General features: G+C 55.1%; 2 protein-coding genes across 3 annotated transcripts in view; both read left to right on the forward strand.

Moving 5' to 3' along the window:
- Positions 1-1,496: 1,496 nt before the first annotated feature.
- Positions 1,497-8,535, forward strand: DES (desmin). Its single transcript, XM_058533470.1, has 9 exons — positions 1,497-2,153; positions 3,158-3,218; positions 3,339-3,434; positions 3,585-3,746; positions 3,924-4,049; positions 4,446-4,666; positions 5,952-5,995; positions 7,453-7,535; positions 7,745-8,535. Exons 1-9 carry the CDS (start codon positions 1,576-1,578, stop codon positions 7,784-7,786), a joined length of 1,413 nt encoding a protein of 470 aa, XP_058389453.1. The 5' UTR covers positions 1,497-1,575; the 3' UTR covers positions 7,787-8,535.
- Positions 8,536-14,583: 6,048 nt separating this feature from the next.
- The window catches only part of SPEG (striated muscle enriched protein kinase), a 54,888-nt gene continuing 50,322 nt past the window's right edge, over positions 14,584-19,149 (forward strand). For both annotated transcript variants that reach the window (XM_058533068.1, XM_058533069.1), the window contains exon 1: positions 14,584-15,017. In XM_058533068.1, coding sequence (XP_058389051.1) covers positions 14,639-15,017 — 379 coding nt within the window. In that variant the 5' untranslated portion in view covers positions 14,584-14,638. The remainder of the gene's footprint in view (positions 15,018-19,149) is intronic.

The raw sequence follows: 19,149 nt of genomic DNA on the forward strand, positions 1-19,149 counted from the left end.
ATATGTAAGGTATTGATACCTGCATATTGTTACCTGAGCCTCTTCAAACCTTTATAGGGTAGACATGGCAAGGCTAACCATTCCCACTTTGTCGTTGAGGACACAGAGCATTGAAGGACTTGCCTGCTTGTAATTAACCTGCTGGTGATGGCAAGGCTACAGCAAGACCAGCACTCTATTTCCAAGATTTGCATTCCAAAAGGGTCAGGCCTAAGAGAGGCCTGTAGAGTGCCATGTGGAGGTGTAGGGAGACAGCCAGTGTTCACGGAGAAGTGGGGATGTCCTTAGGGGTCAGCCAGTGCCTTGTACCAAGGAACGGGCTGTGAAGGTGCGGGCAAGCCCTCTGCAAGGCTCCATTCCTGCTGGAGGCTTGAAGCATTATAGGGGTGGGATGTGCAATCACGAATCACCCCAAGCCTTCCTCGGCCATCTGACACCCCTGCCTCCTCAGGTACCTGGCCCCTACCCCCCCAGAGCTCCTCTCCTCTGCACTTGTTTCCCGGACCTCATGCATTCTCCTCTATAAATACCAGCTCTGGTATTTTGGGTTGGCAGCTGTTGCTGCCAGTGAGATGGCTGGGTTGACAAGAGGCTCCTGACAAAACACAAACCCTGGTGTGTGGGGGTGTGGGTGGTGTGAGGAGGGGGATGAATCCGAGAGGGGGTGGAGGTGGGGACAAGGGGGCAGAAGCCAGGTGAAGCTGGTGGCATGGGGGTTAGAGTGTATACAGCAGTTGGAAACAGAGGGCACCAGAATCTTCCTGGAAATCACGCTGTTGTTTATAAACTTGAGGGCCCATCCTCACCCCTAGGGGCAGGTAAAGGGCCTACACTAGTCCAGAGGGAAACTGAGGCACAGAGCTAGAACCCAAGTGTCAGTGGACATATCTGAGCAGGCCTGGACATACCAGAACATACCAGCTCTGGCCAGCATCCCTCTCTGCCCCAGGGCACCCTCCCACCCTCCCTGCCTGCCTACAGAGCCTCTTCCTCCAGGCCTGGCTGGAGGACTCCTGGTCTTTGCCCGAGCCCTCTCAAACTTCTGCCACTTCCAGAGAATCTTTAGAAAAAAGGCGATTTGGTGTCTTTCTTGGGAGCAGGCCTTGTCCCTTCAGGAAATAACCCAAAGTTTCTCCTTGGAGCAAACAAGAGACCCTCAAACTAAATGGAGGCTTCCCCTGAGCACCCCCAGGAGGACGCAGGCCCCCAAGGGCTGAAAGGGAGGTTCCAGACACGCTGGCTGCCCTGGTGAAGGGGTTGGCAGGCCCGCCCATCTTCTGCCCTTCTAGGTCCATCAGCCTCTCTCACACCCCTCACGGGCCCCCCACCCGCCAGCCGAGGGGCGCAGGCCTCTTGCGGGGGAGCTGGCCTCCCCGCCCCCACGCCAGCGTCCGCCCTTTCCTGGCAGGACAGCGGGATCCTGCAGCTGTCAGGGGAGGGGCGGCGGGGGCTGATGTCAGGAGGGATACAAATAGTGCGGACGGCCGGGGGCCCTGTATCCCGTCTCGGCATCCACTCTCCAGCCGGCCGCCCGCCGCCTCCTCCGCGCCGTCCAGCCTCGCCCGCGCCGCCACCATGAGCCAGGCCTACTCGTCCAGCCAGCGCACGTCCTCCTACAGCCGCACCTTCGGCGGGGCCTCGGGCTTCCGCCTCGGCTCCCCGCTGAGCTCGCCCGTGTTCCCGCGCGCGGGCTTCGGCTCCAAGGGCTCCTCGAGCTCGGTGACGTCCCGCGTGTACCAGGTGTCGCGCACGTCGGGCGGGGCCGGGGGCCTGGGGGCGCTGCGGACCAGCCGGCTGGGGGTGGGCCGCGCGCCCTCCTCCTATGGCGCGGGCGAGCTGCTGGACTTCTCGCTGGCCGACGCCGTGAACCAGGAGTTCCTGACCACGCGCACCAACGAGAAGGTGGAGCTACAGGAGCTCAACGATCGCTTCGCCAACTACATCGAGAAGGTGCGCTTCTTGGAGCAGCAGAACGCCGCGCTCGCCGCCGAGGTCAACCGGCTCAAGGGCCGCGAGCCGACGCGGGTGGCCGAGATCTACGAGGAGGAGCTGCGCGAGCTGCGGCGCCAGGTGGAGGTGCTCACCAACCAGCGCGCCCGCGTCGAGGTCGAGCGCGACAACCTGCTGGACGACCTGCAGCGGCTCAAGGCCAAGTGAGGCGCCGGGCGCCCCCAGATCCCCCTTTCCACGGGCTGAGCGTGGGAGGCTAGGCCTGGGCGCTGGGGCGCAGCTGTCATTCTCCACGGTGCCAGGAACCCTCTCCCGCACCGTGCAGGGAGAAGGTCATTGACCTGTGTCCTCCAGAGGGGAGATGGACCCCAGGTCGCTCCCTTGTGCTCCCACTCTGCAAAGGAGAAGTTTTCTTGGGAACATCATGGGGTGGAAATAGGAGACCTTGGGAGACCTGGCACTCCGTGGACAGCCCCCTTACAAAGCATCTTAAGATGCTGAGTGATGTTGATGGGGGTCGGGCAGGCAGATGGCTGGAGGAAGGAGGCCCGTGTACCCTCAGAGGGAGAGGGGAGGTTGATGGGAGACAAGGAAATCTGGGACAAGCTGGGAAGGACAGGGGGTGGGGAATCCAAGCAGTAGCTCTCAGCTCATCTGTGATGAGGCCCTGGGGATGGGTGTAGAGAGGGGCTCTTGGCCCCAGGGCCTGGCTGAGCCTGTGCCATCTCACAAGGGGAGTGGATGAGCTAGAGGAACAGAGAGGGAGAGTGCAGCCCTCAGAAAGCTTGGGGGACCAGATGGTGGGCGCCACCAGGCTCCCGGTACAAAAGGCAGCAAGCAATCATGCGTCCTGCTTCCGAAAGCCCAAGTGAGCAGAGTCACCGTCCTGCCACCCAGGTCACAAACTAATTGGGCCTGGCTGGGGCTGGAACCAGGAACACAGAGGTGGATAAAATAGACACAGTTCCTAATCCCAGGGAGGTCACAGTCCGGAGGGGGCATAGACTTCCAGGGTGTGGCCTCAGGGAAGAAATTGGGCCACTTCCTGTCCCCTCCCTGGGTGGGCGGGGACTCCTGTCTCTACCCAGTAGCCAGGCTTCTTCTCTCTGTCCTAAGCCCACTCCCTGGGCAGCCCCCAGCCAGTCATCTCCGCTGCGAGTTTTATCCCCACCAACTGTCCGTCCTTCTGTCTGTCTGCTCCGGCCAGGCTGCAAGAGGAGATCCAGCTGAAGGAAGAAGCAGAGAACAATCTGGCTGCCTTCCGAGCGGTGAGCACTCTTTGGTCCCCCGGCCACCTTATCCCTCTGTCCCCTCTGTGTGGCCCCGGGTCTCCCTCTGCCCTGCCTGGGTGATCAGTGACCCTGTCTCTCTCACTTGACCTCTCCCAGGATGTGGATGCAGCCACCCTAGCTAGAATTGACCTGGAGCGCAGGATCGAATCTCTCAACGAGGAAATCGCGTTCCTTAAGAAAGTGCACGAAGAGGTATGCCCTTGGCCTTCCTCCTCGGGATCCTTAGACTCACGTGACAGCAGTTGGAAAGGGAGGTGGTGCCAGGCTCTGGGAAGGGGGGTGTGAGGTGCTGTGTGCTGTGTGGGGCCTGGAAGGGCTCTGAAGCCCAGCCACTCCTTGCAGGAGATCCGAGAGCTACAGGCCCAACTTCAGGAACAGCAGGTCCAGGTGGAGATGGACATGTCCAAGCCAGACCTCACTGCCGCCCTGAGGGACATCCGGGCTCAGTACGAGACCATCGCGGCTAAGAACATCTCGGAAGCCGAGGAGTGGTACAAGTCGAAGGTGGGCGGCTTGGCCTGGGGTCTCTGGCCCCTCTGTCCCCCTCAATCCCGGTCTGGAGGTGCTTCCTGTGGCTCCTTCCATGGGGAGGAGGGTGAGCCTGGGGTCTCCATGCTCCCTGGCCCACCCCACCTGCATCCTGCATCCTCCTCATCTCAGGGCTCCTCTCTCTGCCCTTAGGTGTCCGACCTGACCCAGGCAGCCAACAAGAACAACGATGCGCTGCGCCAGGCCAAGCAGGAGATGATGGAGTACCGACACCAGATCCAGTCCTACACCTGTGAGATCGACGCCCTCAAGGGCACTGTGAGTCCCTGCCTGCCTCGCCAGGCCCGGCCCCTCCTGCCCACAGCTCGTACCCTCTCTCTGGGACCCCGGGCCCATCACATATCCTCTCTGGGCCTCTGTCTCCTCGAATCTACCATAGGGGTAAAAACAGACCGTGGATCCCGTTGGACTCTCAGGAATCATGGGGCTCCTGTGTGGGGGCGGGGAGGCCAAACATTGATGCTGCCTTTCTCCGTTCTGTCCTTTGAGTTTGCACGTAAGATTCATTTGAGTTCAGAGATCCATGGCTCAGGAGAGTTTGACAGCTCCTGGACCTGCCTCTCAGACCCGAGGCTGTGTCTCTCTCCATCCTGGGCCCCTAGTGTCTCTCCCCACCCCCAGCCTGTCCTTGACCTGGGCGCCCCTCCCCCGCAGAACGATTCCCTGATGAGGCAGATGCGGGAGCTGGAGGACCGCTTTGCTAGTGAGGCCAGCGGCTACCAGGACAACATTGCACGCCTGGAGGAGGAGATCCGACACCTCAAGGATGAGATGGCCCGCCACCTGCGCGAGTACCAGGACCTGCTCAATGTCAAGATGGCCCTGGACGTGGAGATTGCCACCTACCGGAAGCTGCTGGAGGGCGAGGAGAGCCGGTGAGGGGCAAGGCAGAGGCTGGCGGTGGGGTTCTGGAGGGGTGCTAGGGGCCCATTCCTGCCCTGGGTTGGGGGGCTCAGAATCACCTTAACAAGATTGGGAAACAATATTATACAAGAGACCACCACTCCACTAATTACAGAGAATTAACCAAGGCCACCTGAGTAAAAAGTGATTTAATTAATAGCTTTTATAAAAAGAGAAATGTTAAGTATTCCCTCATCCACCTTCAAAATTAAGAACCAGCACCATAAAACCATATGCAGCAACCTGTAATAAAATATTACTGTCAGTCAAGAGAGAGATGAGAGCAGAGTGGGGAATGATGAGGAAAGAAGGACAGAGACAAATAGGGCCAGAGGGAGAGACAGAGAGCCTTGGCTACGAGAGAGGGTGCAGAGACTCAGGCACTGAGGGTGCACGCACACACACACACACACACACACACACACACACACACGCACACGCTCGTAAGAAAGACAGAATGACGTGCTCACAGCAGCTCGCCTCTAGACACAGAAAACAACATACAACTGGAGAGAACCTTCTTGGGCGATGGAAATGTTCTATATCTTGATTTAGACTGGTAGTTACATGGCTGCAGACATTGATCAGAACTCGCTGAATTGCAAGCTAAAGATCTGTGCATTTCACTGTATGTAAACTTAACCTCCATTTAAAACAGGTCAGTGACTTGAAAAAATGATGCCCATTGATACTCATAAAAATGACAATACCTGAGGTTTAAGAAAATCAGCAGACGTATTTAGATGTAGACTTACACTAACAAGAGTTCAGATTTCGTAGAATTACATCTATATATAATCACCCTTCAAAGTCGTTTTCCCAGCACTAGGCATAAATGAGGATGGCAGCTCCTGGAACGTGCCCTCACGTGGGTGGGCCAGAGGTTCCCAGCCTGGCTGGAGGGTGGGCACACACAATGCGTGTCACCCACAGCTGCTGTTGATACACACTTTAGTGCCAAGAGCAAGAAGGAAATCCTGGTGAACTGGAGGGTGCAGTGGGGTTGGGGGTCCTAGTGTCAGACCAGCAGGTCAGAGATAGAATGGGTGATCCTTCCAGAAGGCACCATTCCTGGGACAGCTGGAGGTGGCCTTTGGCCCCATGCCCTGAGCAGTGTGGCAGTGGGAGAGTTGGGGTCAGTGGGACTGGGACGGCTGAGGATGGTGTTTAGAGCGGACCAGGGCAAGCTTTGATGGGTGGTCACAGGGAGAGATGGAGGGTCCTAACCCTTTGGGGGCTTGGTCTCTCCCCTTTCAGGATCAACCTCCCGATCCAGACCTTCTCTGCCCTCAACTTCCGAGGTGAGTGCATGGTGGCAGGTGGAGGCTGGGATGGCAGGGGGCAGTAGTCCAGCATGGGCACTGCCCCAGGCCAGCCAGGAGAGGAGGATGGAACCATGGGGACAGGGCTGGGTTCTGGGGAAGAGAGAGGGGCTGCTGCAGGTGGATGGGGGTGTTTAGGTAGAGGCATCTCTGACAGAGAGAGCTTTTTATTTTCTTTTATTTCGTGGTCTTGTATTGTATTGACCATGTCCCCTGCACCTTCTGGGAATACTGGGCATCAGCAAACAGCTTCTGTTTCCTGATGTACCTAAACTCTGAAGGGGCCTGGCGGTATCTAGAACCATAGGCCCTGGGCTACCAGGCACCCACCACCCACTGTCTGTTTGGCAAGTTGCCAAGCGCCCCCACCACCCCCGGCTGCTTGTTGAACTCTTTCAGTTTGCTGGAGCAAGATGTTGGATACGCGTTTAAAAAAATGAAGCCAAACCTTAGCAGAGCCAAACAATGGAAAGAAGGAGCTCCTAGGGCACGCTGCCATCCTGACGTTAGTAATATGCAGATCGAGTGGCTTTCTAGCCCCAGAGAGCAGAAAAACACGCCATAATGATCCATTCGGAAAGCGAGTCAGAGTCCTTGGCAGCTTCGCCTTTCCTAGATCAAACCTTTTATATCTTCGATGTTCATTTCCATCAGGAAAAAACACACGCTGTGCTCCAGCGAGCTACAACGTTCAGCTCGGGCTGGTTGCTCGCTAAGGAGATTCATGAACACCAAGCTCATAGTACCAAGGACCTAAGTTTGACCCTTTGTATAAAACTCAGAACCTTTCTTTTCAGTTAGGAGTTTATGCAGACACCAAGTGTGAGCCTTGCATGTAAAAGTGCTTAATGTTTTTTGAAATGAATAGTTCTGTGGCCACAGTAGGGCAAGAATCGGTGTTACCATTTCACAGTAAGGAAACTGAGGCACAGAGGGGCAAGTGATTGGCCCCTAGCACAATGAATCAGTGACTGACTCCTGTCTGTCTCTTTCATGAAGACATCAAGTGACTCATCCAGAGTCTTAAAGGGGGCTGGGTACCAGAAGGTCCTCCAACAGAGTACCTTGGGACCGGGCTTTGGGGTTCTAACGGTCAGGGTCCAAATTCATGTAGGGCTTTCCTGAAGCCCAGAGGTGGAGAGGGAGCAAGGAGGTGTGTGGGGACTAGGAATGCTGGCAGCCCCGGCCCTTCTGAACTAGCCTGGAGCGCATCTGTTGGCTCCTGAGTGCATCTCAACTGTGGCACTAGCCCTGGGGTCTGCAGAGCCATCTGCTGGGTGCTGGGTTCAAATCTTGCTGAAATAGTAACAGGTGCATCTTGAGAGGGTGGGAGTCTTCCAGGCTCTGCCCCATGGGACCAGGGATGGACTCCCAGCCCCTAGAGCAGCCTGGGCCTGGACTTGGTCCGGCTGAGCATGTGGATGGATCTATTACAGAAACAAGCCCTGAGCAGAGGGGTTCCGAGGTCCATACCAAGAAGACAGTGATGATCAAGACCATCGAGACCCGGGATGGAGAGGTGAGTGGTCTGCCTGGTCTCCTCACCCTTGGTGGGGGCTATGGGGTGTGTCTTGGGGGCTGTCATCAGGTACCTTCCACCAGCTGTGCTGGTCCAGCCCTTGCCTGGCAGGGAAGGGGGCCTGCTCCACTGGGGTTGAGGAGTGGCCCAGGACTGTGGCTCCTTCTCCCGCCAGCGCCAGGACAGACTGCGTTTCTCTTCCTCCCCAGGTCGTCAGTGAGGCCACACAGCAGCAGCACGAGGTGCTTTAAAGCCAGAGACCCCTCTGCCACCAGAGACCGTCCTCGCCCCTGTCCTCACTGCCTCCTGAACCAGCCTCCTTTCATCCCAGGGCACCGCACCCAGCCACAGTGTCCCCTCACAGCCTCTGACCCCTGCTCACCGACCCCCCCGCCGTGGTCCCCAAAGGGGACATGGCCCGTCCCTGCCCGGGCACAGGCAGCCCCCAGCCGTGTGAGTCCTGAATGTTGGAAATGAGCAAGCTGGCTCGGCCACCCTCAGGGTGTGCTGGGCAGGGCTGGGATGAAGCCAGCGCAGAGCAGTGACCCGCCCCTCCCAGCTCCGTGACCTCGGGCTCTAGCCTCTGGCTTTGGAGAGAGCCCCAGAGCAGGGTGTTGGGACCCAGCAGGGTCACGATTGAGCCCCATGGACCTCCCTACGCCCTACTCCCCAGCCAGGGTCAGAGAGAGAACGGGCAGCCTCCTCAGCAAGCGGGCAGGGAACTGGGGGACTAGCCCCCTGGGAAGACTGAGGGGCTTGAAACTGACACCATGGTCCCTTACCTTCGCAGGGTGGGCTTAGAAAGCAGGGGCTGCAAGAGGGAACCCCCGAAGGTGCCAGATGTGGGAGCAGGAGATTCAGAAGGAGAGAGAGTGGGCGAGATGCTGGAGAGGAGAGAGGCAGAGAGCGGTCTCAGGCAGGTGGGAGGGGTGCCCACCTCCCCGTGCCTGCCCCTCCCCCACTGCAGGGGCTCTGGACAGAAATAATAAAGAGAGAAGCACAAGCCTAGCGTGTCCCCTGCTGTCTTAACTACCAGGTCTCCTCTGTCGCACGGCCCCTTGAGATGGATTGTGTGCTGCCCTCCTGCCCAGCCAGATTTCCCTCAGGGCCTGTCACCCCTTCTGTTGCCAGAGCCTCCCAGCCTTGCTGTATGTGTGTGGCATATGGGGGAGGGGGGACGGACAGGGGGCTTTTGTTGGGGAACCACAAATACCTCTGATTAGGCCCAATTCCGAGACTGCCCCCTTGGGCCCCCTACCCCACCTTCAGACAGACGATCAGGGCCCTGGAACACCACCTGCTGCTCCTTTTGAAGGACACCGCTGCTCCTCCAGTCCCGTCCCTGAAGAAGCTTACAGCCTCTTCCCATTAAACCTGCCTGAGTGAGCACCTTTTATGCACAAGAGCCAATTCAGGAAAAATTACAGTGTTAAGAAAAATGGAAATCTCTATCTTGTGCTCGGAGAAGAAGACTCAATACTCTAAAGATGTCAATTCATCCTACATTAATCTATAATTTCAATGCAATGCAATCTCAACCAAAATACCAAGGGGAAATTTGGGGAGAATTTGGGAAGATAGGAGGGGAACTTAGGACATATAAAAAAATTAAGAAATCACAGAATAAAACATCAGCACACATACATTAAAGGTTTCTGTGGGGAAACATTAATTATTCAATATAGGGCGTGGGGGCAATTGAGTAGCTGTTGGGGGGGCAAGAGTGAAGTCTGTCTCTCTTTTCACTCCCTCCAAAAAACAAATTCAAGTGGATCAAAGACTTCGGAAGCTTGATGGATTCAAGTAGGTCTCAGCGTTCCAGTCGCTTCTCACAGATTTGAGGGATTACTCTTTAAAGGAGTCAAGAAGGGAGTAGAGCTCACAAACACACAAATTCAGACAGTCTGTAGGTGAAATAAACCTAATGGGGTTTTAGTCTTAAGGTCCCTAATCTGCCGTTCCTAACTGGCTTTTTCCAGAAACTTCCAAAAGCCTTTCTGGTGTCTCTGTCTTTCTCCTCATCCTGGGATGCGGTCCTCGCTAAGTTGCCCTTTCCCTTCTGGGTTGCGTACGTCCCACCCTCCAAGGAGGCCCCCCTTCTCCATGTATTCTTTACCTTTGCCCTGGGAGCTTCTGGGGCTACCCGCCATGTCCCCGCCCTCTAACCCCAGTGACTCATGGTCATTTCTTTCTTCCCCCGTGCTCCAATGGGGTGAACCTTACAGGCCCCAGAAGTACGCCCAATCACCATGTAGTGGAATCCAAATGAAATTAGAAGTAGCATTTCCAACCTCTTCACACTTGGGATAGAGGAGGAGGGATGGGTGAGGGGGCTTCTCATCCTTGAACCTGTTGGGGGCCCCAGAATCCGAGCTAGTCTCTCTGTGAGAGGAACACCCGGGTAAGGCTGGGCCCAGGGGGATAAGGGGTGGTGTGTGTATCTGAGTAATTTCTGGAGCCTCTTGCCTCCTTCTTCTTTCCCGTGAATGAGTTATGTGTCATCTACCCCACAAAGGATAAAGGGACACGTAGGTCAGAGGAAGTCTTAGCCCCGTCGTCCAAAAATAAGCTTAGGTGCAGACTAGTCACTAAGGCAGAGGGAGTGTAGGGATCTTAGACCCTCAGAGTCAGACCTCAAAGTCCCCCAAGCAATGACCCCCACAATGCAGAAATCCCAGCCTTGACCCAACACCTCGATGAGCAGTCATCAGCTCTGCTTGAACGTCTCCCGTGTCAGACAACGCACTCCCTCCATGGCGGCCCCTTCCAGCTGGGGTCAGCTCTGAAAGTCAGCCCTTCGTTCTCAGCACACATCTATCTCCTGTGGCTACTACCCACTTGTCTTTGGAGAAGAAAGGAGGTCCAGACCCACCTGTGTCCCCCAAGGGGAAGCATTCTTTGAGCAGAGCCTTCCTGGGACTAGAGATTCTGGCTCTAAGCCCTCCGCTTTGCCTATCTGCTTGGGAGCTGGACAGTGACCCAGGAACTCTAGGACAGGGGAGATGGGTGTGGTGCTCCCAGAGAATGGACAAAAATAAACCAAAACAGATCTGGGCCTCGTGTGGTCATACACATACACCCCATTGCCTCCATGGCAAAACCTCTCTCTGCTCTTTGGGACACTCTGGTGTCTTCTTCAAGACTCTGAACATAGAGAAATAAGAGGGCTCACAGGGGGCTGACTGGCTTCCCCCTGGACCCACACGACCAGTTCTAGACCAACTCAGACCCCACCTGAGCGGGTGGAGTAGGAAGGATGGTGGAGGCAAGTATGTCCCTAAGCCAGGAACAGAGGTCTCAGTGGGCACCTTCCTACCCTCTCTGTCCACTCTGGCTACCTTTCCACCCCCAGCCCCTTGAGACAAAGCAGGCCACCCATTCCCCCCACTTCCTCCTCTCCCTAAAAGCCTGCCCAGGATACAAATGCAAATACATCAATGACCTTTGATTCAACACCTAAAATGTCAGCTACCCAAGGGCAAGGTTTTTACTCATTTTTTTCACCACTGTAATGTACCCCAGTGCCTGGAAGAGTGTTTTGTCCATAGAAGGTGCTCATTAAATATTTAAGTATTTCTTGAATGAATACCCACTGGGCACTTCTATTTACTTTTCTCTAAATTAAATATTTACCAGAAAGGCTGACGGCCCCCACTTCATTCACTGATTCAACCAATACTGACTGAGCTTTTACTAGGTGCCAGGCATATGGTGCATCATTATGACTCAGCAGAAACTCCCCACAGCCCAGAGAGGTGGGGTGAACTGCCAAGGTCACACAGCATATCTGTGGCAGAGGAGGACTAGGCCCCAGGCTCCTTGGCCTCCAGAGCCCAGATTTCTTTCCATTACACCATAGGCTTGTGATTGCAAGGCAGGGCAGATTGGCAGCACACACCCAGACTGGCGCCAGGCCGCGGGGCACTGTGGGGCCCATGCTGAGGGACAGATGAACGCCTTGCAGCCAGCTGCCCCCGGTGACCAGCCTGGCCAGGGCCTGACCGCTTCCGGCTGTCACAGCTAGTGCGGGGTCCTCCAGGAGAGGGCGCCCGAGACTCGCTCGGCCTGTGCCCTCCCTAGCAGGCCCACACGCTCCTCATGCGCACATCAGTGCATGCCCCCATTACCGACATTCAGACGGGAGACCCACAAGCTTGTTCCAGGCTCTGTGCCAGGCCCTTCTAAATAGTTACTATTCATTTTAATATTTAATATAATAATTTAAAGCCATCACAACAAGCTAAGTCAGATCATGTAATTCCTCGGCTCAAGATCCTGAGATGACTTCCCATTTCTCTAGGAATAAAAGCTCCATGGTCTACAAGACGCTCAGCTATCTGATCCCTGCTACCTGTCTGATCTTATGTCCCTCTACTCTCCCCCCACTCCCTCCAGCCCCTCTGGCCACCTGCTCTTCTCAGAGCCCCCAGGGCACAGTCCCACTCCTGCCTGAAGCAGTCCTGCCCAGACATCTGCACCATTTCCTTCCTCTCCCCTTCAAGATTGGCTCAGCTGTTCCCAGCGAGGTCAATTCCTATACCCTATGTGAGAACGCAAGCCCCCACCACACTCCCATCCCCCTTACCCTGCTAGATTTTTTTCCACAGTACTGTCTCCTTCTAACGATCTATATCGTTGCTTTATTTCTTTATATTTGTCTCCTTCCTCGACTATAAACAGCATGGGGGCAGGAATCCTTGTCTGTTTTGTCCACTGCTGTACCTCTAGTGCTTAGGACAGTGCCAGGTACACAGTAGGAACTCAAAAATATATGTCGAATGAATGAATAAACCGTGAGGTGGGCTACGCCCATTTTATAGATGAGGAAACTGAGGCTTAGAGATGTTAAGGGACTTGATCAAGATCACACAGTTCATTTATTCAACCAACTGACCAGCCAACCAGCCAACATTTACAACCACCTACTGCATTCCACGCAATTTGGTGACGCACAGTGCTGGGTGGCTTTGGGTTATTGGTTTTTAAAAAGTCTCTAGTCCTTTGTTCCTGATGTTCCTTCCACTTACAATGCCTTCCTCCACATTTTTACCTTTTAGAATTTAATTTTCGTTTAAGAATTCAATTCATCATCCACAGTTGCCAGGGGTTGGTGGAGGGGGCGTGGCTGACTACAAAGGGGATGCTGGGCGAATATTTAGGGTGATGAGACTGTTCTGTATGGTCCTGGGGTAGCCGATGCGCAGTTCTCTGCATTTGTCAAAACCTGGAGAACTGCACATCACAAAGAGTAAGCTTTAATGTGTGCAAACTAAAACAGAAAATTTCCTTTTTCAAGGCTATTAGTCCCTATGGACATAATTCCGTGTTTCAATTGTTTCTTTCTACCCTCTCCATGCACACACAGACATAAGCACACTTTGACTTCCGTCTCCCAGAATGATGGTGGGGGATAAGGAGGCGACATTAAGAGTATCTTTCTCCATCTCCTAGGGACTCAGGGCTCTTCTCTTGGCTGCTCTCTGCCCTTCCCAGCTTCATCCCTCAGGGCTCAAGTTCAGGCCTGGGTCTCTCACCCGAAGTTTTTTTTAAACTTTTTATTTTGAGATAATTACAGACTCACAAGTGGCTATAAGAAACAATACAAAGAGAGCCCATCTACCCTCCACTTGGTTTCCCCCAATGGAGTATCTTGCATAACTATAGTACCATATCACTGCCAGGAAATTGCCATCGATACAGTTTACCCACCTTCTTCAGATTTTACCAGTTTTACATGCACTCATTAGTGTGTGTGTGTGCACGCGTGCATGTGTGTGTTTGTGTGTGCACTTAGTTCTATGCAGTTTTATCACATGTGCAAATTCATGTGACCACCACCAGAGTCAAGACACAGAACTGTTCCATCACAAAAGTCTCACTTGGACTCTTAAAAGCGGTAATGTCCTATCTTGATGTTTCTCAAAGTGCAACTCTTAGATGCCTCTGAGTCACCTGGACCACTTGTTAAAAGTGCAGATTCCTGAACTCTCCCAGCGACCCTACTGAACTTGTGTCTCTGGGGGGGTGGCAGAACCTGTACTTTATAGAGGCCATACTTTGAGAACCACTGGTCTAACTGGTCTCCAACTCGCCCATCTCCAGTTCACCCTCCACACTATGGCTGCCAGAGGAATCGTTCTAAAACACAGCTCTGACCACATTATCCTGCTGCTTAACACTCTGCACAGGGGCCCAACTGCCATCAGGATAGAGATCTTAGCAAGCAAAGCTCTCTCCGTCAGGCCCCACCTCCCACCTCCACTCACCCCACCACACTGCGGTTCAATCCCTCCAAACTCCTCCAATTTCAGAACACATCATCTACTTTCACCACACTCTGATTTTAGTCATGCTGTTCCCTCTGCGTGGAACGTCCTTCCCACTCTTCTCTGCCTGTTGCAACCCTATTCAATTACTCATTTTTATGGATGAGGACTTGGAGGTTGAGAGATGTTTGGTGTCAGCCAGCAAGTAAGGGCAAGACCAGCTGGGAGCCGGAATCCTCCTGACTCCTTGCTCCTGGTTTTACTGATCACCGCGCTGTCATGGAGGCTGGGGGCCGCCCCTGTCCTCTTCCCTGCTGTCTGCTCACCTCCACTTGGGCCTCCCTCCCCATCTGCCTCTCAGGCAGATCACCCAGGGCCTCTCCCTCTCCCTCAGCCAGTGGGACAGGGAATCAGGGGTCTGAAAGGAGGGAGGAACAGGAATGGGATTGCGCTCAGGGGTAACCCGACTCTGGGGTGGGGGGCAGGCACACCACGGGGGAGGGGGCTTGGAACAAGTCCTCAGGGACCTGTTTAAGCTGAGGCAGGCTATGGGGGCTCCTGGAGGGAGAGAAGGAGCAGAGAGATGTCCAAGTTCCCTCCTCTGCTGCCCCCTCCCTCCACAGCTCCCTCGCAACCCGAGCCGGGGGGCCTAAAAATAGCCCCCGAGGCGCAACCACTGGCCGCCCTGGTGACCTTCTGGGTAGCACAGGCCGAAGGCAGGCGGGCAGCAGGAAGGCAGGACGCCGGCCCCCCAGGACTCATCTCCAGGGCACCGTCCCCTGGGTGCCCCCGTGGCCATCCAGTTCCAGCGTCTCCCCAGCCCAGCTCGCAGAGGCCATGCAGAAAGCCCGGGGCATGCGAGGCGAGGACGCGGGCACGAGGGCACCCCCCAGCCCCACGGTGCCCCCGAAGAGGGCCAAGGTGGGGGCCGGCGGAGGGGCCGGGGCCGGGGCGCCCGTCTTCCTGCGGCCCCTGAAGGACGTGGCGGTGTGTGCGGGCAGCGACGTGCGGCTGCGGGTGGTGGTGAGCGGGACGCCCCAGCCCGGCCTCAGCTGGTTCCGGGATGGGCAGCCCCTGCCCCCGCCGGCCCCCGAGCCCAGCTGCCTGTGGCTGCGGAGCTGCGGGGCACAGGACGCCGGCGTGTACAGCTGCAGGGCCCAGAACCAGCGGGGCCAGGCCTCCTGCGAGGCTGTTCTCACAGTGCTGGCGGTCGGAGGTAATGGGGAGGAGAGGGCTCGCCTGGCGGGGTGGGGTGTGCAGAGGTAGACCAGGCCTGCTCCGGCCACGTGGGGAGGTACCGGTTCATCCAGCCTTCTCCCCAGGTGCTCTGGCTTCTCAGCTGTGCTGATCCAGAAGTGACCATCAAGAGCAAAGTGCAGGGAAAGTGATGTCAAGGTTGAGAGGCTCTGTGTAGGAAGGTCAGAGGTCAAGGGCCAGCATTTGGTAGGCAAAGTCTGAGCCCCACTCAGGCCTCTCTGGGAATTCTGTGAAAGCCTTCCTAGTTTCCCTGTAGAGAGAGGCCTTCTGGGAAATCACCTTCATCAGCTTCAGCAGTTTAGATTTGAGACCCCTGATCAACCCCTTACAGGCATGTGCATGACTGAAGGAGGGGCCAGTCCCCTGGTCCTGCTGCACTGTTGAGGGGATGGGTCAGAGCTCCTTGCAGTCCATTGCTGGGGCAGGTTGATATGGTTGGCACCAGGCTGGTTGGAAGAGGCCAGTGAGTGGACAAGTATGAACAGGGTGCAGAGCATCAGGGCTGGGGTCCTGGGCGTGTATGGAGGTGGGTGTTTGAGAATCCACATGCAAGCATGCACGTGGCAGGTGCGTGTACCGGCTGTGGAGGGGTCTGGTGGTACAAGCAGATGAGGGACAGGTGTTTGTAGAGTTGGTATGGAGAGTCCATGGATATGTCTACCTGAGGTTCTAAAGTGGATGTTTGGAGGGCCTGGAAGGGAGATGCTTGTGAGGGTAGAGTGCCAGGCTCGTGTGTAAAGGGATGGATGATGGTCCGAGGCAGAAGGGGAGAGGCATGAGACTAGGCCTGGTGCTAGGGTCCTGCTGGGGCTGGTGTGGGTGCCAAGCCAGGGCCGATTCTCCTTGGGTCAATTTTTGGGCTTCCTTTTTGACTTCCTCATCCCCGAAGCCAGCCAGTTCTTCTCCAGGCTTAAGACAGAACCTTGGCAACCTGAGTCTTGACAAATAGAATTCTGAGAAAGTAGGCTACAGTCGGGGGAGATGGCAAAGAGCTTGGGGGCCGCTGAATCTGCCCTGGTCATTTTCAAGAGGGAATTCTCACTCCAGCTGGATGATGTCTTGTAGGGGTATATGCTTGGGGGCTAAGGAGGAGGCTCAGGGATGAAGGACCTAACAGCTGGAGGGGAAAGAAGGCTCTAGAGTGCAGCCAAGTAAAGAGATGAAGCAGAGGCTCAGCTCCCTCTGTCAGCATCTCGGCTCTCTCCCTAGCCCCACCCTGCCCCACCTCCTACAGTCTTCAGTGAGAGAGAGGCCAAGGCTGGCTTCTCTTGGGTGGCCTCACACCTGTCCAGGTACTGGCTTTCCTAGCCTGGGGATAGGGGACCAGGCATGTCCTAGCAGAGCCCTGAGGTGAGAAAGGATCAGATTCCTTGGGGATCTTAGCTCCGGTCCCCTTAGGGGCAAAGGGGACTGAAAACAGAACATAAATCAGAGGGCAAGATAGATTGATGAGAATACGGCTTGGGGGAGAGCGATATTAGGGAAGGGAAAGGCAGCGCTGAGAAGGAGTGTGGTGGTCATAATGTTTGTTTAAACTTGGGAAGAACCACAGAGAACCACAGCTCCAAACACTGCCTTTTACGGGTGAGGATGCTGTGGTCCAGAGTGGAGGGAGATCTGCCCCAAGACATACAGCTAGTTATGGCCCTCCCAGAACTAGGGACTAGTCCTCCTGGTTTCTGATCTGGGGACTTGTTACTACTCCAGAAGTTCTGAATGGAGGAGAGAGAAAGGGAGGGGGAGCTGTCCATTGTATGGAGAGTAGTCCAGATCTGGCCTTTCTGAAAACGAGAGCCCCCTACTCTGCCCTCGTCCCCCAAAGTGGGGAGAGTGACAAAGTGCTAGAGCCCCCCAGCAGGGCTGTGTCCTCAGCCCTTCTGTAATCTGGGGCATGGTCGGCAGAGGTGAGTCCTGGCTGGGTATGTTTAGACAGAGGCTGGGGGCTGGTTCCAGGCTGTTCTGGTGGACTAGCATGTCTGAAAGGCTTGGGGTGAGGAAAGGACCCTCGGTGCTCTGGGGCTGGATGTGGGGCCTTTTGACAGTCATGTTAAAACAGGAAGAGGGATGGGTTGCAGCAAGTCACATTTGAGAATTTTTTCATCCTGGTGAAATCTTTACCCCAAGGGTGGCCTGATAATTATCATTAATTGGTAATAATTCTTAGTAGTCATTTATAATAATATGAATAGCTACTATGTTACTGTGTGGCAGGCAATATGCTATCACATCCTTTGATATATCTTTTAAGTCCTGTGGCAACCCTGGGGAAACTGAGGCCCAGAAGGATTAAATGACATGTCCTGTTGTACAGACAGAAGAGGGCAGAGCAAGAATGGAAGGCTTGGTCTGTCCCACTGCAAAGAACCATGTGCTTAACTACTACGCCCCTCCCACACGATGTGGGGGAGGGAGGGGCTTTGCTTTGGTGATGTTGGGGGACAGACTGGGTGACTCGGGCTTCTTCCTCCTATTGCCCGCTCCCACTCACCTCTGCCCAGGAATAGGTCCTGCTCAGGGCAGCTGGGCAAGCAGCTCAGTATTGCTCAGACTTATTCATGGAAAACTTTCTTGGTTGGGATCAACAGCAGGAGGACTTCAGGGTTCTCGAGGAAGCCCAGCCAGGACCTGGCTACAGAGGGAAGGAGGCTGTTTCCTGGCTGGGATTGCAGTCTGGCTCGGCAAGACGGGGTGATGCTAAGGTTCCTGGCACTCTTGAAGCCTGAGATGTTAGCTCAGGGGTGGAGGGATGTTGGCATGGCTTGAGGAGGCTAGGGCCTTAAGAAGGCAAGTGGGCTGCAGGCTGGAGAGTTTGGAGGGTGGGAAACAGGAGGGTGGGATTTGGGGTATAAAAACGAGGAAAGAAAAGGAATAGTGAAGATGGCAGAGATGCAGGATACTTGTGGAATCCTTACTATGTGTAAAACGCCCTATCCCATTTAGGTACTTAATCTCCCACACCCCAGGTGACTGTTACAACCATTATACATATAAGAAAACTGGGGTTGAAGGAGGGAATTTATCCAAGGTCACGTGGCTAGTGCAGTGGCAGAGCCAGATCTGAAAGCTGGGTCTCTGTGTCCAGGTCCACCTTGCCTTTCCTCAGCAAGAGAAGTGTGGGAAGACTAAGGCACGGATCTGTCTTCATAACCATCCTTCTGTCAATATCCCCAAAGCCATCTTCCGGCCCCGTCTCCAAGATGGGCAGGCGTACTCCTCTTTCAAAACATCAGGCTCCCACCTGCGTGGGCTGAGGAGCCATGTGCAAATCAAATGACCAGAGCAAGTGCCACCCTTGAAGCTTGGGGCATGTGTGACTGGAGGGGGGGCCTGCACTACAGGGTGGAAGGTAAGAGGAGAAGGCACGGCTGAGGGAAGGCGCAAGCTGACGATGCTCACCGTGTTGGTTAGTTGGAAGTTTCATAGCTGGGGTCTGGAAGACTCTGTTGTCAATCAGAAGGGCCAAAGGTCAAGAGATGGTAGTGAACCATGCTGGGGACTTGAAGGCACGGAGCGGAGAGGTTAGGGATAGGGAGAGAGGGCCAGTTTAGGCAAGAGAAAGGTGGAGAATACACCAGAACCTGCGTTGAGAAATATTGTGCAGTTATCATCTTTTTCACCTGGAATTTGGAATGTCTGGATGAAACACCAGGAGGAAACTAGTATGGAGTTGGGAATGGGTATGGAGAGTGTCATCATCCATTCATGCCAAGTCCTAATGAGGGAGAGGACGAGCTCGAGTGGGAATACTGAGGAGCCCTGGTAGAGAAGAGAGAAGTGAGCAGAGGGGCCCCGAAGTAGCCAAAGTCCATGCAAGAGAACTTTCCTGAAGCCAGGGCAGGCCCTCCCAGGAAGATCCTGACTGTGAGATGGTCATTTCTCCAGCTGTTTCTTGGAAAAGAGTCTGGGTCAGGACAGAGAAGGGAGGAAGGCTGGATGAATGAGCTCTTCCAGGAAGACTTAACATCCCCCTCCCTGCCACCCATCATCCTCTCCACCCCCAGCTCTGCCACCCCCTCCCACATATATGGAGTGCCTACTGTATGCCAATCACTGTTCTAGGTGCTTGGGATACATAAGCGGGGAGGGGGGGA

Source organism: Diceros bicornis, chromosome 37 (genome assembly GCF_020826845.1).
Source record: "Diceros bicornis minor isolate mBicDic1 chromosome 37, mDicBic1.mat.cur, whole genome shotgun sequence".
Classification (NCBI taxonomy): Eukaryota; Metazoa; Chordata; class Mammalia; order Perissodactyla; family Rhinocerotidae; genus Diceros; species Diceros bicornis.

Excerpts from the sequence above, each read along its gene's own strand:
- DES (XM_058533470.1), top strand. The coding sequence starts at position 1,576 with ATGAGCCAGGCCTACTCGTCCAGCCAGCGCACGTCCTCCTACAGCCGC. Across the intron at positions 3,747-3,923 it reads AGGAGTGGTACAAGTCGAAG|GTGTCCGACCTGACCCAGGC; the intron begins GTGGGCGGCTTG and ends CTCTGCCCTTAG. Across the intron at positions 4,050-4,445 it reads TCGACGCCCTCAAGGGCACT|AACGATTCCCTGATGAGGCA; the intron begins GTGAGTCCCTGC and ends CCTCCCCCGCAG.